Source organism: Procambarus clarkii, chromosome 25, assembly GCF_040958095.1.
Source record: "Procambarus clarkii isolate CNS0578487 chromosome 25, FALCON_Pclarkii_2.0, whole genome shotgun sequence".
Taxonomy (NCBI): Eukaryota; Metazoa; Arthropoda; class Malacostraca; order Decapoda; family Cambaridae; genus Procambarus; species Procambarus clarkii.
This window is the reverse complement of record NC_091174.1, coordinates 23,776,578-23,801,591: the sequence shown is the minus strand read 5'-3', so window position 1 is coordinate 23,801,591 and position 25,014 is coordinate 23,776,578. Positions and strand designations below refer to the sequence as shown.

The window sequence follows — 25,014 nt, the reverse complement described above, 5'->3', positions numbered from 1 at the left end:
TACCGAAAGGGAAACTAAGATGGCCCAAGGCATGATGGACTACATCACGCAGAAGTGCAAGGAAGCAGCAAACAAGTTTGTACCAGTCCAAAAGGAAAACAGTGAGATGAAGATGAGAAACCCATGGTTTAATCAGAGATGTAGGCTAGCTAAGCAGCAAAGTAAAAGTGCATGGAGAAATTATAGGAATAACAGGACACTTGAGAGCAGAGAAAGATACCAGAGTGCAAGGAATGAATATGTCAGGATGAGAAGAGAGGCAGAAAGACAATACGAAAATGACATCGCAAGCAAGGCAAAGACTCAGCCTAAATTGCTGCACAGCCACATCAGGAGAAAAACAACAGTAAAGGAACAGGTTATGAAATTAAGGATAGGGGCAGAAGGATTCACTACAAACGACAAGGAAGTGTGTGAGGAACTGAATAAGAAATTCCAGGTCTTCACCTTAGAGCAAGGAGAAATTCCAGAGATAAGAGAGGGAATAGTTAACCAGGAACCACTGGATGAGTTTGAGATTACCAGCGGGGAAGTAAGGAAGTGTTTACTAGAATTGGATGTGACAAAGGATATAAGTCCAGATGGAATCTCTCCTTGGATACCAAAGGAAGGAGCAGAAGAACTGTGCCTGCTACTCTCCATAGTGTATAACAAATCACTAGCAACAGGGGAACTGGCAGAAATTTTTAAAGCAGCTAACGTAGTCCCGATAGACAAGAAAGGGGAGAGACAGGAGGCACTGAACTACAGGCCAGTGTTCCTAACCTGCATACCATGCAAGCTGATGGAGAAGTTTGTGCGAAGGAAGCTAGTGGAACATCTGGAGCAAAAGAACTTTGTAACACAGCATCAACATGGGTTCAAGAATGGCAGGTCCTGCCTCACAGGGTTACTTGAATTCTACGACCAGGCAAGAAATAGAAGGGTGGGCAGATTGCATATTTTGGATTGTCAGAAAGCCTTTGATACAGTACCACACAAGAGGCTAGTAAAAAAGTTGGAGATGCAGGCTGGAGTGAAAGGGAAGGTACTCCATTTGATAATGGACTACCTAAGCAACAGGAGACAACGAGTCAGTGTGAGGGGGTGAGGTCTCAGATTAGCGAGACGTTACAAGTGGTGTCCCGCAGGGGTCAGTCCTTGGACCTATACTGTTTCTGATATATGTAAATGATCTCCCAGAGGGTATAGACTCGTTTCTCTCAATGTTTGCTGATGATACAAAAATTATGAGGAGGATTGAAACAAAGAATGATAGTAGGAGGCTACAAGATCACCTAGACAGACTGAGTGAATGGTCCAAAAATGGCTCTTGAAGTTCAACCCGAGTAAATGCAAAGTAATGAAACTAGGCAGTGGAAACAGGAGGCCAGACACAGGATACAGAATAGGAGATGAAGTACTTAATGAAATGGACAGAGAGAAAGATCTAGGAGTTGATATAACACCAAACCTGTCTCCTGAAGCCCACATAAAAAGAATAACGTCTGCGGCATATGCGGGGCTGGCTAACATCAGAACAGCGTTCAGGAACCTGTGTAAGGAATTATTCAGAATCTTGTACACCACATATGTAAGACGAATCCTAGAGCATGCGGCCCCAGCATGGAGCCCATACCTTGTCAAGCACAAGACGAAGCTGGAAAAAGTTCAGAGGTATGCCACTAGACTAGTCCCAGAACTAAGAGGCATGGGTTACGAGGAAAGGCTGCGGGAAATACACTTTACGACACTGGAAGACAGAAGAGTAAGGGGAGACATGATCACAACCTACAAAATCCTCAGGGGAATCGACCGGGTAAACAAGGATAAACTATTCAACACTGGTGGTACGCGAATAAGGGGACACAGGTGGAAACTGAGTACCCACACGAGCCACAGGGACGTTAGAAGGAACTTTTTCAGTGTCAGAGTTGTTAACGCATGGAATGCATTTGGCAGTGATGTGGTGGAGGCTGACTCCATACACAGTTTCAAATGTAGATATGATAGAGCGCAGTAGGCTCAGGAATCTGTACACCAATTGATTGACTGTTGAGGGGCGGGATCAAAGAGCCAAAGCTCAACCCCCGCAAGCACAAATAGGTGAGTACACATACAGCAAACACACTTACACATAAACAAACAAACGCACAAGAAAAACCAGGACTTTTTTTTCCTCAGCCAGGGAAAATGATGGAGGGACATGGACAGGGGGAGAATGGTGGATACTACCTTTAAATGGCTCAACCAGACATTAGGGGGATTCGGCAGAGACCTGCAAGCAATGCAAATGGTATTCAGCAGAGACCTGCAAGAAATGAAAATGGGATTCGGCAGAGACCTGCAGGACATGAAAGATGGATTTGGCAGAGACCTGCAGGAAATGCAATTATTAATACAGATCCAAAGGAGTGAGTTAGAGGAAGCCAGAGAGAAGATAAAGGGACTCAGGGAAAATCAGAATTCAAACCAGCATGGTATGCAACCTCCTGGAAACAGGGAACGAAACTGATGGAAGGCTCCTTCCAGGGGGGACTCTCTTTTGCAGAAACACTGCAGAACAGCCCAAGTGCCAAGGCCGCTTTAGATGCAGCAGCTATGATAGCAGCTACCTCACAGGAAGCTGCAAAATGCACTGAACAAATGCTGGAAAGGAAACGAGCAATTATAGTTGTAGGAGTACAGGAACCAGAGGGATCCAATCGGGAGGAGTGGAGAAGGAGGGACCGAGCAACTATGACAGAGATCTTGGAGGGACTGGATATGGAAGAGCCAAATAGCAACATAGAGAAGGTTTTCAGGCTGGGCATCAACAAGAAGGAAAGGAAACGATTGATAAAGGTAGTGCTCACGAACGAGGCAACAAAGGAGAAAATCCTATCCAGGAAGAGCAGACTTGTGAGGCTAGGATGGATACGAGGACGTCTTTCTGCAAATGGACATGACAAGGGAGGAGAGAAGGAAAGCTGCAGAAGCAAGAAGGAGATGCAGAGAAAGGGGTGGGGATATGGGAGCCACAGGACTCAGCTCAGTGTCTCCAGGAACCTCAGAAGGGAGTGGGAATCCCCCCACCAGCAGGCCAGCACCCCCAGGGAAGATTGTAACAGAAGCCTCCCACCAACAAACCCCTCAGCCATCCCCCACCAACCACCTGCACCTCCCCAGACAGTAAAGTTCCGCTTCAGACCATGCCCCCAAGTTCCCTGACCCCAGACCCCCCATGTTCCCCCCCCATACCCCTTTTCTTCTCCAGCCCCTACCCCAGACCCTCGCTGTTCCTACACCCCATGCCCTTCCCTGTTTCTCCAGCCTGTGCCCTTCCAAGTTTCCCCACCACAAGCTCTCCTCCCTACCCCACCCCTCCCTCCCCTCCCTAACCCCTAACCTCCCTGTCAACCCACCCCAGTCTACTCTGCATACCCCAACCCGTGACCAACCATCACATGCCCCTCCAGGTCCCCCATCCCATGCCCCAACTAACCCCCAACCCTGGATCCCCTTAGCCACATCACGTCAGACCCCCCTATCCCCCCCTGTTCCAGATCCTCCCAGCCCCCCTCACACCCCAGACCCCCCAGGTTCTCCTTCCTAGGTTCACCCATCCCAGACATCCCTTGCCCCCCAACTCCAGTGGAATCAACAGAAACTGAGTATGGACAGAAGAGAGTCAGCTTCAAGGTCATGTACTCGAACATAGATGGGATTACAAACAAGGCTAGTGAACTCAGGGAAAGAACACAAGATGTAAACCCAGATGTAATTAGACTCACAGAAACAAAACTCTCAGAAATCATAACGAAGGGGGGGGGGGGTCACCAGGACTACACTGTAATAAGAAAAGAGAGGGAATGAAGGGGAGGAGGCGGAGTGGCTCTACTAATGAGAAAGGAATGGAGTTTCGAGGAGATGATTATTCCAGGCTGCGAAGGGTTCAGAGACTTCATAACAGGCACCATCACGATGGGAGGACCAAGAGTAGTAGTAGCAGTGATATATAACCCAGTCACCAAATGAAAAAAGACCCAGGCAAGAGTATGACAGAAACAACATGGCAGTTAACATTATCATTGAGAGAGTAGCCGCTGCTGCCTGTAGAAATTGATCCCATCTGCTCATTATGGGGGACTTTAATCATGGAAGGATAGACTGGGAAAAACAAAGAACCACATGGAGGTGAGGAAACATGGAGAGCGAAACTGCTGGAGGTGACGACTAGAAACTTTTTAAGTCAGCATGTCAAGGGTCTCACGAGAATGAGAGGCAATGATGAACCAGCAAGACTCGACTTAGTATTCACTCTGAACGATTCAAACATAAGGAAAATTGATCTTGAAGCCCCCGTGGGTATGAGTGATCACAGTGTACTGTTTTTTGAGTATCAGGTCGAAGAAGGGTTAATGTACTCAAGGAAGGGATCAGAAGGCAAGAGGCCGGCATTCCGGAAGGGAAACTATGAAGAGATGAGAAAATTTCTAACTGAAATAGCTTGGGAAACAGAGCTCAGAGGAAAGACGGTTCAAGACATGATGAACTACATCACACAGAAGTGTATGGAGGCAGCAGACAAGTTCGTCCCAGTCCAAAAGGAAAAAAATGAAATGGAGATGAGAAACCCATGGTTTAATCAGAGTTGCAAGCTAGCAAAGCAGCTAAGTAAAAGGGCGTGGAGAAACTATAGAAACAACAGAACACTAGAGAGCAGAGAAAGATACCAGAGCGCCAGGAATGAATACATCAGGGTGAGAAGAGAGGTAGAGAGGCAATATGAAAATGACTTAGCAAGCAGGGCAAAGAATCAACCCAAACTGCTGCATAGCCACATCAGGAGGAAAACAACAGTGAAGGAACAGGTAATGAAACTGAGGATAGGGGCAGAAAGATTCACTACAAATGACAAGGAAGTGTGTGAGGAACTCAATAAGAAATTCCAGGAAGTCTTCACACCTGAGCAAGGAGAAGTCTCAGAGATAAGGAAGGGAACATCAACCCAGACACCACTAGAGGAGTTTGTGATTACCAGTGAGGAGGTGAGGAAGCATCTGCTAGATTTGGACGTGACAAAGGCTATAGGCCCGGATGGAATCTCACCATGGATTCTAAAGGAAGGAGCAGAAGCTCTGTGTCTACCACTCTCCATGGTGTACAACAAGTCACTGGTAACAGGTGAACTGCCAAAAATTTGGAAGACGGCCAATGTGGTCCCAATATACAAGAAAGGTGATAGGCAGGAGGCACAGAGCTACAGGCCAGTGTCCCTAACTTGCATTCCATGCAAGATGATGGAAAAGATTGTGCGAAAAAAGCTAGTGGAACATCTGGAGCAAAGGAACTTTGTAACACAACATGAGCATGGGTTCAGAGATGGCAAATCATGCCTAACAGGATTAATTGAGTTTTATGACCAGGCAACAAAGATCAGGCAAGAGAGAGAGGGCTGGGCAGACTGCATATTTCTGGCCTGCCAGAAAGCTTTTGACACAGCACCACATAAGAGACTAGTGCACAAACTAGAGATGCAGGCAGGAGTGAAAGGGAAGGTATTCCACTGGATAAGAGAGTACCTAAGCAACAGGACACAGCGAGTCACCATGAGGGGTGAGGTCTCGGAGTGGCGGGGAGTCACCAGTGGAGTCCCACAGGGATCAGTCCTTGGACCTATACTGTTTCTGATATACGTAAATGATCTCGCAGAAGGAATTGACTCCTTCCTCTCGATGTTTGCTGATGATGCAAAAATTATGAGGAGGATCAGGACAGAGGAGTATAGTATTAGGCTACAAGATGACCTAGACGAACTGAAGGAATGGTCCGACAAATGGCTACTAAAGTTCAACCCAAGTAAATGTAAGGTAATGAAACTAGGAGGAGGAACTAAGAGGCCAGTCACTGGATACCGAATGGGAGATGAAGTCCTTCACGAAACGGACAGAGAGAAAGATCTGGGAGTTGATATCACGCCAAACCTGTCTCCCGAAGCCCACATCAAAAGAATAAAATCAGCGGCCTATGCGAGGCTGGCTAACATCAGAACTGCTTTCAGAAACCTGTGTAAGGAATCCTTCAGAACCTTGTATACCACATATGTAAGGCCAATCCTGGAGTATGTGTCCACCAGCATGGAGCCCGTATCTAGTCAAGCACAAGACGAAGCTGGAAAAAGTTCAGAGGTATGCCACTAGGCTAGTCCCAGAACTAAGAGGCATGAGATATGAGGACAGACTACGTAAACTGCACCTCACGTCGCTAGAAGACAGAAGAGCTAGGGGAGACATGATCACCACATACAAAATTCTCAGGGGAATTGACAGGGTGGACAAGGATGGATTATTTAACACGGGTGGCACACGCACAAGGGGACACAGGTTGAAGCTGATTACCCAAATGAGCCACAGAGAGTGTGGAACTTTGGACCCCCTCAAGAAGGAGTCTTAAGCTCCACACTATTTGACATACTTATGCACGCCATTGCAAATATTGAAATTCCGGAAGGAACACAACAAGTGGGGTATGCAGATGATGTCCTAATACAGGCCAAACCTTGGGAAAAATTAAACAGTCCATTGACCTCCTTGTAAGGAAATGTGTTGAACTCGGTTTCACTCTCTCTTCATAAACAAGACAAAAGCATAGTCTCATCACAAGCGCGGAGATAATGAAGAACTACAAGTTAATGGTGTAAAACTTGAGTGGGTTGACTATTATCGGTGCCTTAGGGTCACTGTCGGCTCTAACAAGGGGAAGAAAGAGCACCTCAACCAATTTATAGTAACATGTAAAATTCGACTTAGGGCACTGAAAGCTGTGACCTGGAATGGCCATGGGGCATCTATTGCCGTTTTTTAAATGATGTACGAAATGTGTGCTCCTTCGTAAACTATGGCACACCAGTTTTGTGTTCTCGTTCCCAAAGTGTGATGAACAAATTTGAAAGCATCCAAAAGGAAGCCATGACACTCATTCTTGAAGTCCCAAGAACTGCCAAAACATCTAATCTACGGGAGGAGTTCTCTCTCTCGACTGTTAAAAAGCACAATTAAGGAAATGAATGCGGAGCTTGCAATTAAAATAGCCAGAGATCCCCCTTACAAAGATATTGCCAAGAAAAAACTGAGTTCTTTGCTTCTTAGGAGGAAACAGGAAAATAAAAAAACTGGCATCACAGATCAGTCTGCTGCCTCGAAGAACTTCACCTGTTTGAGCAAGCCCGTGAGCTTATGCTTGAGAGAGATTACCTCCCTGGGAGGATGACTCATGTAGGATTATCATCAATTAAATGACAACGAAAAAGTCTAACATGATACCAAAGGAAATGTGGCACAGGTATCTTAAGGGAATTTATAAAGAATTTATTAAGCCGGAAATGAATTAGATCTAATATACACTGATGGGTCATCTAATCCTGTAAATGGAATGGCTGGTGCCGCATACAATGTAAATAGGAATAATGTCTTCCAACGCAAAAACGAAGAAAAAGCTCGCATTGAGAACTATGCCTCTTCAATGCAAGCGAAGCTAACTGCCATTGTTATGGCGTTCGTATTTCTTGAACGAAGAACTAATGATGCAGTGATCTACACTGATACAGAAGCAGCGCTACAGAGCCTTAGTAAAAACGGGCACAAAATTTTGCGATAGTCGCTGAAATCAAGAGAGTTGTGAGAGTACTAACCAATCAGGGAAAAGGCGTAGAATTTCTGTGGATCCCCTCCCATGTTGGAATCTGTGGAAATGAACGAGCAGATGTGCTGGCTGCTGTAGGCGCTAAAGGAGACCATATGGAATACTACATATTCAAGACTCTTCTACTAATTAGAGGTATTATCAGGCAATATCATCGTGACAAGGTAACTGAGGAAAGGAGTACAGAAGAACAAGTCAGTGAATCTGTATGCTGGAACAATATGGTTGCTGCTGGCAATTCCAATCTATTTGGACGAAGAGGAGGTGGCCACGGGAGAGAATCAGTAATATCAAGAACTCGTCTTGGATACAAATATCCATGGAGATTCAGAATAGAAACAACAGTTGAGCAGAGCAGTTGCAGAATCTGTAGCGAGAGTGATGGACACCGCATTGACCACTTCCTGAGAGAATGTGAACATCTAAGAGTCATTTGATATATGGGTAGAATAATAAACCCCAGAAATATGGGTAGAATAATAAACCCCAGAAATATGGGTAGAATAATAAACCCCAGAAATATGGGTAGAATAATAAACCCCAGAAATATGGGTAGAATAATAAACCCCAGAAATATGGGTAGAATAATAAACCCCACATTGTTTGAGTTAGAAAAACACTATTTGTCAAATATAGCTACTGTTCTAAGAGATTCCCCCCCTTTTGTACCAGCACAATAACGAAAGATTTTTAAGGGTTGATAATGTCAATCTTCTTGTTTGAGAAGCTGTTCACTTGAGATATTTAAGCTCGTGCCAGTCTCGGTTCAAGTGACAGGATGAACAACCCAACAAGTTTTCTTCCAATTGGGGGGTATTGAACATGCTGCTATGACTGAATGTCCACTCACAGGATGAGTGCCTCTGCCCAATAAATTCGCCCCACAGGGAAAAATTTAAACTGTATACTTAATTCATGGATATTCTAGGTTTGGGAAATGCATGTTCAGCTCTCGATATAACGTTTGGCAATTCTCTAGATCATGCTCATTATCCAGAGTTATAGATCACAGGATATAGAAAGTGTCAATATCATTTTAAGGTAAATAAAAGGGTTGTGATACAGGGTTGAAATGAACATAATGAACTCAACATGAGTCTTATAGTACTGGAACATCTAACTTTTCAGATATTTAATTCAACTTTTTGTTGGATATATTTTGTTTGTCATAGTTCAGTTAAATGCTGCTAAACTAATGACAAATACTAAATTAAAACTCACTTTTCTTCCTCTCCGGCCAGTCCTCCTTCTCGATGCGCTCGTCAGTGAAGGGGATGCCGCCATAGGCGAAGATCCACCTGACCAGCTCGGCGCGGCCCGCGGTGTTGAAGTAGACCAGTTTGTACTCCGGCATGGTGGTGTTGTTGTGGTCCTGTTAACGGGAGAGAACAACAGTTGAGGGTCTGCACGTCAGCCCGTGGTGGTTGTGGGTGGGGGGGGGGGGGGTGTGCACGTCAGCCCGTGGTGGTTGTGGGTGGGGGGGGGGTGTGCACGTCAGCCCGTGGTGGTTGTGGGTGGGTGTGCACGTCAGCCCGTGGTGGTTGTGGGTGGGAGGGTGTGCACGTCAGCCCGTGGTGGTTGTGGGTGGGGGGGTGTGCACGTCAGCCCGTGGTGGTTGTGGGTGGGGGGTGTGCACGTCAGCCCGTGGTGGTTGTGGGGGGTGTGCACGTAAGCCCGTGGTGGTTGTGGGCGCGGGGGGGGGGTGCACGTCAGCCCCTGGTGGTTGCAAGGGTGATGTGCACGTCAGCCCGTGGTGGTTGTGGGGGATGTGCACGTCAGCCCGTGGTGGTTGTGGGGGATGTGCACGTCAGCCCGTGGTGGTTGTGGGGTGATGTGCACGTCAGCCCGTGGTGGTTGTGGGGGATGTGCACGTCAGTCCGTGATGGTTGTGGGGGATGTGCACGTCAGCCCGTGGTGGTTGTGGGTGATGTGCACGTCAGCCCGTAATGGTTGTTGGGATGTGCACGTCAGTCCGTGATGGTTGTGGGGGATGTGCACGTCAGCCCGTGGTGGTTGTGGGGGGTGTGCACGTCAGCCCGTGGTGGTTGTGGGGGGTGTGCACGTCAGCCCGTGGTGGTTGCTTGCCCCATCATGCTAGTGATGGGGCAAGTGTGATGCTTGGTGACAAATCTGGCGTTGCAACAATTATCAAGGAACATTACCCTGATATAATAATCTAGCACTGTCCTAATCACAGATTAGAACTTGCAGTAGGTGATTCAGTGAGAGAAGTTCATGGAATTAATCACTTTCAAGCAGTTATGGACAAATTGTACTCAGTTTACAGTAGATCACTTCTAAATCTAAACTATATGAATGTGCCTCTCAACTTAAACAACAGATTTGCAAAATAGTGTTCTGAGCACCAGGTGGGTGGCCAGCTCGTTTCGAACAGTTTCAGCAGTGTAAAAAAATTATGAAGCACTTTGTTTTTATTTTGAAAAAGCATTGAAAGATGAAACAAGATTTGGAAGTATTAGACAAGCCTAAGAAGATCTTTTGAAAAGCTAATATCAGAACAGTTTCTATTTTATTTAGCTCTGAGTATGACACGTTGCATGAACTTGGTTTACTGTCAATGTCTAAAGAAACGCACTACTTCGATCGATTATGCAGACAAACTTATTCAACGGATCATAAGGTCATTGCATGGAATAAAAGAGAAACCTAGCACTAGAACTTTAGAAGCTCAAAAGGCAATTCAAAAGGGGAAGTTTGGAGGAATTACCATAACAAGCATTACCAAATTGTCTCCATTAATTATCAACATTTTCTTACTGGTCTTGTGAACAATTTGCAGCATCGTATGTTCACGACAACATCCATGAAAGGCTCTCAAATTTCTGAACCTCAAAGTATGTATAAGTCACTGCTAAGTGAAATTTGTGTCCTTGAAAAAGACTACTGGCCTGATGAATTACCACCTAATTACGGAGTAGCTGAAATATTATCTCTCTGTAAGAAGTTTAAGCTTTCTTCTTACTCTGCACCTTTAGAGACTATCTGAAGGATCATGGGCACCGCGCTCCCCAAGATTTACACTCATTACTGAGCTGTTTACAAGTTATTCCTATTAGTACTGCTGAGTTTGAGAGAGAGTTCAGTCACATGAACCTGATAATAACAACAACACGCTCAGGAATTCTCATAATCATGTATCAGCACTTATGTTTCTTAAACTACATGGACCTCCTCTAGTTCAGTGAAATCCTGAGCCATATGCTTCAATTCAATCCTGACGTGATAGGAACTACATCTTTGCAATTAGGAATTGCTAATTTAAGCAATCCTTCAATTGCTTAAATTTGTTATTTAATAACAATTTAATATTGTTATTAAATATCATCCAGCTTGCATTGAGACAAGATTATAGAACACAAAGATTACACATTGTTATCGCAGAGAAGTGGATGACAAGATAACAAAGGGTTATCACGAGACCTTGGATTCCACAACATGGTGAGGTGCACTCAAAATGGAGTGATGATATCGGTCTCCCTGTGTTGCATTTGATGTATAAGTTCTGAAGTTTGTGTCTTCTGGTTACAGAGCTTAGGGTCAGTGTAGGCACGCTTATGGTCAGTATAGGTGCATCTTAGGATAAGTGGAAGCGACACTTACAGTCAATGTAGGAGCAAGTTACGGACAATGCAGACACAGGTTAAGGTTAGAATAGACACAGTTCAGGGTCCGTTGAAGCGCAGTTTTGGTTCAATGTAGGTGCAGGTTAGGAACACTGCAAATGCAGCTTAGCAAGTGTGCAGATATATAAAAATGTCACATGACTCACTCAAGAGACAGTGAGTGTGTTAGTGGATTGTGTAAAGATTGAGTAATTTAAGCAAGAGTGTATGTTAGTGTAAGGATGATGAGGAAATTATAATGACATTTGCGTTGATATGAGGCGATACTTAACTTGATCGTCTTTTCATCTGTGGGGTATATATAAACACTGATTGTTACGTATCCTCATACGTAACATACACTTGATATGACATATACACTTGATATGTACTGACGTATAAAGAAAATTATAAGGGCTTGTAGGATAATACGCAAGCCATGATATCTATATATACATATATCCAAATTGGGTGGATTTTATAATATTTAAAATTGAATAATATTGAATAATAGTCGTACATAAAAAGAATTACGAAGTCGGTATGATTGAATGAGTAAGGATGGCAATTGCTATGAAGTTTTACTATGGAAAAACTAAAGTTTCCAGATACCAGTGAAACAAGGATTTTTGGACATCTAAACACGTTTGGAACAGAACTGAGACTCTATGTTCTGGTCCTGGAAAACTAATTTCTGGGTTTTTGTAAAAGATTGATAAAATACTAAGAGTGAAAATAAAAACAAATTCCCTGTGTTTTTAATGCAGTCATAACATCCTCACGAGGCGTTGACAAAGGCAGATGGGGGCGGGTGATAACATGCTAACACTCTCACGCAGGCTTGGAGCATGTTTGATCGCAGAAGTAAAATGGTAACCTATTGACTATTTCTAAATGGTTCTCACCTTCATCTAAACACATAAAGTAGATTACAATATGATAAGGTATACTAAAGAATAAACTGCTTTAAGAGTGCTAGCCTCGAGGGAGGGGGGGATGGAGGTCGGGGCTTTGGCGGGCAGGTAGCCAGGGTGGTGGTGGTGATGGTAGCTGGAGTAGTGGTGGTGGAGTGTTGTCGGAAAATCCGACACCATTTAATAATCATACAGATAATAGCTGTATTGTATAAACAAGTTAACCATAGAAAACGTAACTTGTAGTGGAATTACCGTCTAAGAAAACGGGATATCATCACCACATACTATTATAATTCACCACCTATTATGGTGGGAATTATTCTTAAATACATTAGTCTTTGGACTTTACCATCATAAAAACATCTTATATAAATTAACTTAATTATCAATATTAAAGTAGAGTAAATGTGACCCTTCTATCACTTTTTGACATCTGGACAAGTAGGCCAGGCGTCAGTGGGGAAGGAGGGCAGCCATTGTTTATATTGAGACCAGAGGCTCACACGGGAGCAAATTCGGCTCCTGTTAATTTTACTTGGACGTAGTGTTATGGAAACCAAAGGTGTACCATTTTCAACACGCTGTCTACAAATTCAAGTTAAGTGTTCTTTCCGAAACCCATGTATCTTCATTTATGGCCATTAATGTCAGGATATAGGGTGGACCGGTTAGATCACGAAATCGCCTCAAACTAAAGGTAATTAAGCCAGGTCTTTATTGTTCCATGTACAGTGTTTTCTCTGATATAGCTTGTCATATATAGAACCTGGCTTCACAGCTAGCGCCCTTTTGACAGGTCAAGATGAGGAAGCAAGATTTTGTGCACCAGTTACTGGGTGATGGAAGCTACCTCAAAGAGGATAATTTGGTGTCTTCACCCTAGTTATACCTGGTGGACTAACCTGCTGTACTATAAGATAGGGAACCTCTTCAATGTATGTAGTCTATTACTGTAGTTTGATTGGCTGCATATATAAATTTAATAAACCCCCCTAATGTGTAGAGGATCGATTTGTGAGATTAAGAGATTATTGCAGAAATACAGTCCACTTATCATTATACAAATTGCTATCGAAGTATATAAATTAACGTAAATATAAATTCATATAAATTAAATAAATATAAATCTCACAGGTCGGTTCCCACATTATTTGGTCCTTCGAACCGGATGACGGATTATTTGATCCTTTGAACCCACATTTGGTCATCTTAGTACCGGATGAACCAGTTAACCAGTGGATTCATTAAATATACTAGTGCAGTGTGATTTAAACAAAGCCAGTCATAACCGGCGGCGTTGACTCGTGCGAGTTCACGAGCCCCGCTCAGTTCAGATCTGCCTCATCAGCGGTTTCAGGGACAGCCACAGATATTTGGTGGCGTGTTATTTCGTGAAATGACAGCGCTAATATAGAAGCCAGCCAAATTAGTGGCTGTGTCCTCGCAAGATTGTTCACGGATTTCGTGGTGTTACATTTCGCGAGAGATTATCTACGAATTTTGTGGACTTTATTTCGCGAGGTCACTAATAATATTTAATACTTCTAGATAATATTAGAAGTTTCATAGAGGCTAATTAAGAGGCTATTATCAATAATTGTATATATTATTTCTCCAAAATAGAGAATTATTTAATATATATTGCACTAGTGATCACAGTATAATATTTACTAATTGCCAACCCACAACAGGGTAGGATATGACTAGTTGAACTATTATTGCTCATCCTAGTCCCATTATTACCATAGTCAGTTGTACTATATTGAATAACCTAACACCATTAATGAAAGGTGCAAACCCTATTTTGGGTGTAATTTTTATCAACTCGAGTTGAGTTGTATATATAATAATTTACTTATGATCATTACACCTTTGAGTGATTAATTAGTGTCTCTACCATCCTAGGGTGATATAGAAGAGCTAACCTAAAGGTACTTCCAGTGACACTGGTTTATCACTCAAATCATTAGTGTGTATGATTGTGTATATATAATGTGTATTAATTTTAAGTGCTAACCTCTAGTAGAGGTAGGATTATTGCTTAGTGAGTGCAGAATTTACCCTAGGCTACCATTAGTGTTTGTTCAGTATTATGAGCGACCCAAGTACAAGTCCCACAAGGCTTCACCAACGAGCCAGTATGGATAATGCAGGGAGAATGAAAAGAACCCTTGCAGGTCTTAAAGGCCACTTAACAAGACAGATCAAGAAATGTGAAGATTTGTCACAACAATCTCAAGTTGATTATGCTGACCTGGAAAGCTATTATCAAGCAGCTGCAGGTAAATTTGAGCAAATCAAATGACAAATAGCGACATATGTGGCTGAACTTGCCAACACCAATTTATCAGAAACAGAAATAGACGACATTATGGTTGATCTTGCGAATTATGAAGATCACACTCAGGCCACGTTACAGCCTTATGTCAAATTAATTGCCCAGAACAAGGCAACAGCAACAACAACAACAGTTGCATCTAATACGAGTCAAGCAGAAGCTCGACTCCCTCCAATTAATTTACCCACTTTCTCAGGAAAAGATGAGGAAGATTGGGACGAATTTTGGAACAAATTCGTTGACCTTGTAGACTCAAAACAATCTTTACCAAAGAGTAGTAAATTCTCTTATTTGCAAGGTCAATTATCAGGTGAGGCTAAAACAGTAGTATCCCATCTGAGATTAACTAATGACGGCTATGATCTGGCAGTAAAACTCCTCAAGGATAATTATGCTGATCCAGAAGTAAGAACATCACATTTAGTTCATGAGCTGTTGCATTTACCCCCACCGGAGGCTTCAGCTGATTCACTCCAAGTCTTCAAGCTGGAGATAGAATCATTGATCAATGCCCTCAGCCTGACAGCAGATATAAACGGGGCTGAGTGGGTCTTGAAAATAATTGTCCAGGAGAAAATACCTAGGGACATATTGAGACAAATGAGTGCTCATTACAATAAAAGCATCTTATCCATGAATGAAATATCTGAAGGTTTAAAGTCAGTAGTTCATCAATTACGAACACATGACAAATTAAAACCACCAAGTAAACCCTCAGAAACCAATAATAGTAAACCACAGAGTACCAAAGGTACTCCAAATCAATCTAGACAATATAATTCAACACCAAAGTGGAACAGTGGCAGTGTGGGCGTATATGCAGTGGGACCCTCCAAGCCTATAGTTACTGTGTCATCCAAGAACGTGACACCAAAGGGTACTGGAAGCTATGGAACATGTTTGTTCTGCAATGAGAAACATTCAATGTACCACTGCTCTAATTTTCCTGATAGTGACGCCCGTGTTGAGCGACTCAAAGATTTGCAACATTGCACGAGGTGCCTCAGGAAACATAACATCAAGGATTGTGATACCCAATTACACCCTTGTAATAGGTGTAACAAAGGTCAGCACCATGCAGCATTGTGCAGAGACACCAAAACAACGTCTCCAAACCCCAAGGTGGAAGCTAGCGTTCCCACCACAGTACAGTACTGCAAGGTGCAACAAACAAAGAGTGTCCAATCGGCAAAGTCTAAAGGTAATACGACTTTGCCTACTGCCCAAATTACCATCCTGAATAAGAGGGCCAAGGTCCATACCCGTGGGTTGTTTGACCAAGGATCCCAGAGAACATATATCACTAAAAAGCTGGCAGATGAACTACAATTAAGGCCTGTAGCCCAGACGTCATTCAACATTTCAGGGTTTGTAACAGATGCAGGACCTCAAGTCTACCAGGTGGTACAACCATCAGTACGTTTAGGCAGGTACGTCTGTCGAGTACAAGCCATTGTGGTGGACAAAATACCAGTAGACCTACAAGTTCAAGGTCTGAGAGCAACAGCCAAATTCCTGAGAAATAGAGGAATAAAATTGGCAGATAATATTAAGTCTGATCACCTCACTGACTTCGGTCTCCTTGTAGGGACAGACTATTGTCATCGATTCATCGGTAGCCCTACTAAATATCAGGGTATAACCATGTTAAACTCTGCAGGAGGTAAATTACTCTCAGGCCCAGTATCAAGCCTGAGGAGACCTATGACTGCAGATAAACAATACCAATAGAAATCTAAATTTGTCAGTTGATTATATTTCTCCAGTAGCATTATACTAAGGAGATTACAGCTGACTATACCAACAGAAGTTGATGTTAGTATCATCATTTAAAGCTGAAGATGAGTTCATGAGGCCTCAGTGGCAAATCAGTGAACAGTAGCCTAAAACAGCTACAAGTCACTGCGACCAATGTCACTGAACCCACTGCAGTCTCAGAACCATACTTTACTTTAATGATGAGCTATTCAATCTTCTGAATCAATTAACTGAATTAAACCCCAATAAATCTGATGACTGATTTGATACATTTATTATTTAATCAAGATGTATTCCATGGGCCTCAGTGTTTATATATCAGTGACTAGTTACCTGAACAAACTTCAAGTTATATCTAATGTCACTGATCTCACTGCAGTCCCTGAATCATACTTGACTGTAGTACTTGATCACATCCAGTCTTCTGGGTTAAATAATATGTAATAAGGCTTGAATATTAGCCTTTCAAGAGTTGACAGGGAAATGAAATCGCATTAGACTTCTAACCCCTGCAACTCTAGTACGGGACATCCGTCCTGTACGAACAGACGCACAAATGTGTGATTACTAACTACTAACATCAAATTAATCTAATAATCCAAAGGAGGAGTATCGGTGTTCGTCTGTTCTAAAGAGGACTTCGACCCGTGAGCAGCCCCCTGGGGAATTATGTCGGAAAATCCGACACCATTTAATAATCATACAGATAATAGCTGTATTGTATAAACAAGTTAACCATAGAAAACGTAACTTGTAGTGGAATTACCGTCTAAGAAAACGGGATATCATCACCACATACTATTATAATTCACCACCTATTATGGTGGGAATTATTCTTAAATACATTAGTCTTTGGACTTTACCATCATAAAAACATCTTATATAAATTAACTTAATTATCAATATTAAAGTAGAGTAAATGTGACCCTTCTATCACTTTTTGACATCTGGACAAGTAGGCCAGGCGTCAGTGGGGAAGGAGGGCAGCCATTGTTTATATTGAGACCAGAGGCTCACACGGGAGCAAATTCGGCTCCTGTTAATTTTACTTGGACGTAGTGTTATGGAAACCAAAGGTGTACCATTTTCAACACGCTGTCTACAAATTCAAGTTAAGTGTTCTTTCCGAAACCCATGTATCTTCATTTATGGCCATTAATGTCAGGATATAGGGTGGGCCGGTTAGATCACGAAATCGCCTCAAACTAAAGGAAATTAAGCCAGGTCTTTATTGTTCCATGTACAGTGTTTTCTCTGATATAGCTTGTCATATATAGAACCTGGCTTCACAGCTAGCGCCCTTTTGACAGGTCAAGACGAGGAAGCAAGATTTTGTGCACCAGTTACTGGGTGATGGAAGCTACCTCAAAGAGGATAATTTGGTGTCTTCACCCTAGTTATACCTGGTGGACTAACCTGCTGTACTATAAGATAAGGAACCTCTTCAATGTATGTAGTCTATTACTGTAGTTTGATTGGCTGCATATATAAATTTAATAAACCCCCCTAATGTGTAGAGGATCGATTTGTGAGATTAAGAGATTATTGCAGAAATACAGTCCACTTATCATTATACAAATTGCTATCGAAGTATATAAATTAACGTAAATATAAATTCATATAAATTAAATAAATATAAATCTCACAGGTCGGTTCCCACAAGTGTTAGCCAGAGATAGTGGTGGTGGTTGTGGTAGGCTCAGGTGAGTGAGTGAAATATCTTCATTATCCATGTAAATATGTTTGTGATTGTCTCTCCTATGCTTGGGAAGCTGACTGTGAAGTTAAGTGCGGGTAGTGGTGGCACAAGTAGCGAGATAAATATATTTATTATTTGTAAATATGTTCTTATTGTTTCACCTATGATATATCTGTTTGTGTAGTTGAGAGTGAATTTATCTTCAAATACTTATCTAGTGAACTTTCTCTCTCTCTCTCTCTCTCTCTCTCTCTCTCTCTCTCTCTCTCTCTCTCTCTCTCTTTAAAGATATGAAGTGTAAGAGATAGGAAGTGTACGAGATATGAAGTGTATCTGTAAAGATATGAAGTCAATATTTTCCATGTTACACAGAGTAACATGGAAGACATGGCAATAAATGATTAACGCCATCTTTACTTAAGAAAGTTAGGTTAGGTTAACTTGGGTTAGGATAGATGGATATATTATGTGCAATTGTCAGTGTTAGATAAAGTGATAAACTGAACGCCGGTGTAGATAGTGGTGAATGGTGGAAGTTGATTGATAGTGGTAGGTGAATGCCGGTTTAACAGGATGTATGGATTGAAGAGCTGCAAGTCAGGCGGTAATTCTGCTCAACTTGCAACCCTTTAAATGATCTCTTTAAATTAGGGGAAGAGTTTCTATGTTATATAATTATATATAACTTGTGGTTCATGTGGTTCAAATAATGTATATATATATATATATATTTTATTAAATATGACCGAAAAAGTAAGATTAATAATTCTAACACGAATTTTCTCAATCTTTCGTACATTATGCTTCACTGTTGGAGGTAAATCAAAAATCACTTCTCCAAAACCCAAGCCTGGAAACCCACTTCGGCCAATCATTAGCCAGATACCCACACCCACGTACAGATTGGCGAAGCGACTCAACGGCCTGCTGACTCCTTATGTTCCTTGCGCCTTCAGCCTGAAGTCTCCAAAGGAATTTGTGGACTTACTGCGGGGCGCACGGGCCACAGGGATAAGAGCCTCGTTGGACGTAGAATCGCTGTTCACCAACGTACCTGTGGACGAGACAATCGGAATGATAGCCGACAGAGTGTATCGTGATCCAGCCTGTACTCCTCTTGACATGCCAGAAAGTATTCTGAGGAAACTACTCCAAGCTTGTACTAAAGAGGCACCCTTCTTGAGCCCGGATGGGCACATGTATAAGCAAGTAGATGGGGTCGCTATGGGTTCTCCCCTAGGTGTCCTGTTTGCAAACTTCTACATGGGTACCATCGAGCAAAAAGTCTTAGTCGACATGAACTTGAAACCGGCCATATACTGCAGGTATGTTGACGACATTTTTACACAGGTACCTGATGTCAGACATCTGCAGGAGCTGAAGGAGGCATTTGAGCAGAGTTCCGTGCTGCGTTTCACTTACGAGACGGAAAAGGATGGGAAGCTGCCTTTTCTAGATGTAACAGTCATGGAAAAGGGCGGAGGTTTCCACACTGCAGTCTACACAAAGGAAACAAACATAGGAATGTGCCTAAATGCCAACAGCGACTGCCCTGACAGGTACAAGAGGAGTGTTGTTAACGCATACGTCGACCGTGCTCTCAGCCACAGCTCAGAATGGAAGCAAGTCGACGAAGAACTCTGTAGGGTAAGGCAGGTTCTAGTCAATAACGGCTTCTCCAATGGTTTCATCGAAGACATCATAAGAAGGAAAGTGAAAAGCCATGCAACCTCCGAAGAGACAACTAACACAACACCTATACCCCCTATTAGACTATTTTACAGGAACTTCTTTTCCACAGCTCATAAAACAGAGGAAAGGGTCCTGAAAGATATTGTTAATAGAAACGTTATCCCTACAGACAAAAATCAGAGGATACAACTGACGATTTACTATAAAACCAGAAAAACGGCCAGCCTACTCATGAGAAACTCTCCAGACACGAAACAGAACGCTTTAAAAGAGACTAACGTCGTCTATGCCTTCAAATGCCCACTTGGGGACTGTAAGCTCCAAAAAACCCAGTATATAGGCAAGACAACAACATCTCTTTCTAGGCGTTTAACGATGCATAAACAACAGGGCTCCATTAAGGAACATATAATCTCTTCCCATAACCAAACCATCGCCAGAGAAATCCTAGTAAACAACACAGAAATCATCGATAGATACAGCGATAGCAGGCGGCTCGACGTTTGCGAGGCACTACACATCAAGAAGTCAACACCAGCAATCAACAGCCAATTATTGCACAACTATATTCTACCCACCTCAAGACTCCGCTCCAATATAGAAGCATCAAGAAATATGGACCAATAGGCTTTCTACAAACACTTCTATTCAATATCCATTGTTTCGTGTTCTGTCTTGTGTTGATACTTTTAATACCCTATTAATATCCTCTAATGCCACATCATCCTTCCCTCCTTACTCAAATGTAATGCCACATCACCCTTCCCACCTCACTCAAATGTAGATATAAAATCAGGGAAACGCAAGTTCTAATCAGTTGTGTATTTGTGAAGTCTTTGAAAATGTAATAAGTTTTACGAAACGCGCCCGTGTCGCGTCAGACTAGAAATAAAAATGAATTTTGGAGAAGTGATTTTTGATTTACCTCCAACAGTGAAGCATAATGTACGAAAGATTGAGAAAATTCGTGTTAGAATTATTAATCTTACTTTTTCGGTCATATTTAATAAAATATGTCTACAGGAAAGACTGCTACCAAAATATACTAATATATATATATATATATATATATATATATATATATATATATATATATATATATATATATATATATATATATATATATATATATATGTCGTACCTAGTAGCCAGAACGCACCTCTCAGCCTACTATGCAAGGCCCGATTTGCCTAATAAGCCAAGTTTTCATGAATTAATATATTTTCTTTAATTTTTTTCTAATGAAATGATAAAGCTACCCATTTCAATATGTACGAGATCAAATTTTTTTTATTGGAGTTAAAATTAACGTAGATATATGACCAAACCTAACCAACCCTACCTAACCTAACCTAACCTATCTTAGTAGGTTAGGTTAGGTTAGGTAGCCGAAAAAGTTCGGTTAGGTTAGGTTAGGTAGGTTAGGTAGTCGAAAAATGGTCGTGATGGTCAAGTGGATTAAGGCGTCTTGTACATACCAGTTGCGTTGCTCCGGGGAGTATGGGTTCGAGTCACTTCTGGGGTGTGAGTTTTCAGTTGCATATTGTCCTGGGGACCATTCAGGCTTGTTCGCATTTGTGTTCCTCACGTGTGCCCCAAAGAATGAGGTGATTTGGTAAAATGCTATGCCCAAGATTACTATCCGAGTGCCAGCGGTGGGGTGGTTCAAATAGCCTCGGCTATCACCTCATTATTGTCCGGTCGTGATGGTCAAGTGGATTAAGGCGTCTTGTACATACCAGTTGCGTTGCTCCTGGGAGTATGGGTTCGAGTCACTTCTGGGGTGTGAGTTTTCAGTTGCATATTGTCCTGGGGACCATTCAGGCTTGTTCGCATTTGTGTTCCTCACGTGTGCCCCAAAGAATGAGGTGATTTGGTAAAATGCTATGCCCAAGATTACTATCCGAGTGCCGGCGGTGGGGTGGTTCAAATAGCCTCGGCTATCACCTCATTATTGTCCGGTCGTGATGGTCAAGTGGATTAAGGCGTCTTGTACATACCAGTTGCGTTGCTCCTGGGAGTATGGGTTCGAGTCACTTCTGGGGTGTGAGTTTTCAGTTGCATATTGTCCTGGGGACCATTCAGGCTTGTTCGCATTTGTGTTCCTCACGTGTGCCCCAAAGAATGAGGTGATTTGGTAAAATGCTATGCCCAAGATTACTATCCGATTGCCGGTGGTGGGGTGGTTCAAATAGCCTCGGCTATCACCTCATTATTGTCTGGTCGTGATGGTCAAGTGGATTAAGGCGTCTTGTACATACCAGTTGCGTTGCTCCTGGGAGTATGGGTTCGAGTCACTTATGGGGTGTGAGTTTTCAGTTATATATATATATATATATATATATATATATATATATATATATATATATATATATATATATATATATATATATATATATATATATATATTAAGTTGGCGTATATATATACTCTACACCCCAGAAGTGACTCGAACCCATACTGCCAGGAGCACAATGCAACTGGTGCACAGGAGACCTTAACCGCTCGACCATCACGACCATACAAAAGATAATGGTAGCCAAGGCTATTTGCCCATCATCCTGATGGCACTCTAATGGTAATCTTGGGCATAGTTATTTTATCAAATCTCCTCATTTTTGGGGGCCACGTGAGCAAAACAAATGCGAACAAGCCTGAATGGTCCCCAGGCATACATGCAACTGAAAAGTCCGCACCCCAGAAGTGACTCGAACTTACTGCCAGGAGCACTATGCAACTGCTGTACAGGAGACCTTAACCGCTCGACCATCATGACTGTACAAAAGATGCCCAAGATTACCATCAGAGTGCCGTCAGGATGATGGGCAAATAGCCTCGGCTACCGTCATCTTTTGTACGGTCGTGATGGTTGAGCAGTTAAGGTTTCCTGTACAGCAGTTACATATTGCTCCTGGCAGTATGGGTTCGAGTCACTTCTGGGGTGTGGAATTTTACACCCCAGGTGTAAACATACACCCCACACCCCACTGGGCGTGGGGTGTGGGGTGTATGGGTGTGTGATGGACACAGTCTTGCGAGGGTGGTGGAGTGTGTGGTTGTTTGTTGGACACAGAATTACAGTTGCTGACAGTGGGGTGTGGAGTGTGTGGGTGTGTGGTGGACACAGACTTACAGTTGCTGACAGTGGGGTGTGGAGTGTGTGGGTGTGTGGTGGACACAGACTTACAGTGGCAAGGTGAGGGTGGTTGAGTGTGTGGGTGTGTGGTGGACATAGATCCACGGTAGCGAGGTGAGGGTGTGTGCGGGACACAGACTTGCAGTGGCTGGGCCAAGGTGGAGGAGTGTGCGGGTGTGTGGCGGACACAGACATACGGTGGCGGGGCGAGGTGTGTGTGTGTGTGTGTGTGTGTGTGTGTGTGTGTGTGTGTGTGTGTGTGTGTGTGTGTGTGTGTGTGTGTGTATTCACCTAGTTGTGTTTGCGGGGATTGAGCTTTTCTCTTTCGGCCCGCCTCTCAACTGTCAATCAACTGTTTACTAACTACTTTTTTTTCTCCACACCACACACACACACACACAGATACTCACACACACACACACACACACACACACACACACACACACACACACACACACACCAGAACACACACACACACACCAGGAAGCAGCCCGTGACAGCTGACTAACTCACAGGTACCTATTTACTGCTAGGTAACAGGGGCATTCAGGGTGAAAGAAAATTTGCCCATTTGTTTCTGCCTGGTGCGGGAATCGAACCCGCGCCACAGAATTATAAGTTCTGCGCACTATCCACCAGGCTACCAGGCCCCCCTGTGTGTGTATTCACCTAGTTGTGTTTGCGTGGGTTGAGCTTTGCTCTTTCGGCCCGCCTCTCAACTGTCAATCAACTGATTACTAACTACTATTTTTTTTCCACACCACACACACACACACACACACACACCAGGAAGCAGCTCGTGACAGCTGACTAACTCCAAGGTACCTATTTACTGCTAGGTAACAGGGGCATTCAGGATGAAAGAAACTTTGCCCATTTGTTTCTGCCTGGTGCGGGAATCGACCAGTGCCACAGAATTACGAATCCTGTGCGCAATCCACCAGACCCTGTGTGTGTGTGTGTGTGTGTGTGTGTGTGTGTGTGTGTGTGTGTGTGTGTGTGTGTGTGTGGTGGACACAGACTTGAGGTGGCGAGGTGAGGGTGGTGTAGTAAGTGGGTTTGTCGTGGACACATAGATATATAGATTTTATCCTAGTGACTAAAGGTGGCGGGGCGAGGGTGGTTGAGTGTGTGGGTGTGTGGTGTACTGAGACTTACGGTAGCGAGGCAAGGGGTAGTGGAGTGAGTGGGTGTGGTGGACAGAGACTTACGGTGGTGGGAGGAGGTTGGTGGAGTGTGTAGGTCTAGCAAAGACTTCAAACTGAGTGGTACAGGTCGTCCCTCCTGATAGTCTTTATCTACGACTGCTATTGTCCTGCTCACTCTCCCTCTATCAGCACAAGTGCTGTTACCTGATTGGCTGTCTGCTTCAGCATAATGATAACGGAGGTAAAAAGCTGAACAATGATGACAGATAGGAGGAGGGGCGAATTGAGGGAGAGGAGAACGACAATCACTGATAAAGTTGAGAAGAAGAAATAATAACTGCTATTTCAAGATATGTGATACTTGTTGGAAATCCGACACACACATTAACATTCTATAGTTAGCCATTACCAAAGTTAAGAAAATGGGAGATTCCGTGACATCATCACAACAAGACGTCTATTTACACATCTCATTACTTTTAAAGCCACACTCTAGTGTTTAAACTTAATAAAATAGTGTTCATTAAGACTGGTTCTAAGATAATTATACTATATGCCACAGGCTCTTTTGCTATTATTAAATAAACTTTGAAAATTAACAGGTTCCGGAAGATGAGAAGAAATGTCAGCACTGTGGAGAAATGCCCGATAGACCACTGGAAAATTATCTAACACAGTGCACAGTTACAAACCCATTAAGATTTCAACTTAGATTCAACAGAGCAGAAGATGTTGTTAAACACATATGGCAAAATCTTACTGAAGCGACCATACGAGTAATAAATACTCATACTCCGCCCAAGTAAAACAGAAACAAGCAACACTTAGTGGGCCAGCCAGAGGCTTAGGGCCCGCGCAGGAATATCCCTGAAAAAAAAAAAACCAGAGTATTGGAACCTAACGCAAGAGAACACCACCTCGGGAAGGTGGCGTCATTGTCTCGGGGAAAAATGTTGACACACACGAGACAGTACTTCCAGAGATTTTGCGACACCCTTCACACAATGAACTATTCAATCCTAGTGACTTGCCACAGCAACC

The 25,014-nt window shown here is 43.0% G+C and overlaps 1 protein-coding gene across 2 annotated transcripts in view; it reads right to left on the bottom strand.

The window, feature by feature from the left end:
• The window catches only part of LOC138368651 (hematopoietic prostaglandin D synthase-like), a 41,022-nt gene extending 16,859 nt beyond the window's left edge, over positions 1 to 24,163 (bottom strand). Inside the window, exons 1-2 of one of the 2 annotated variants that reach the window (XM_069331357.1) lie at positions 24,037 to 24,163; positions 8,884 to 9,034 (exon numbers count right to left, since the gene is read on the bottom strand). In XM_069331357.1, coding sequence (XP_069187458.1) covers positions 8,884 to 9,016 — 133 coding nt within the window. In that variant the 5' untranslated portion in view covers positions 9,017 to 9,034; positions 24,037 to 24,163. Of the gene's footprint in view, positions 1 to 8,883; positions 9,035 to 22,876; positions 23,054 to 24,036 lie in introns of those variants that run through there. The other variant, XM_069331356.1, reaches the window with a different exon arrangement.
• Between the last annotated feature and the right edge of the window lie 851 nt (positions 24,164 to 25,014).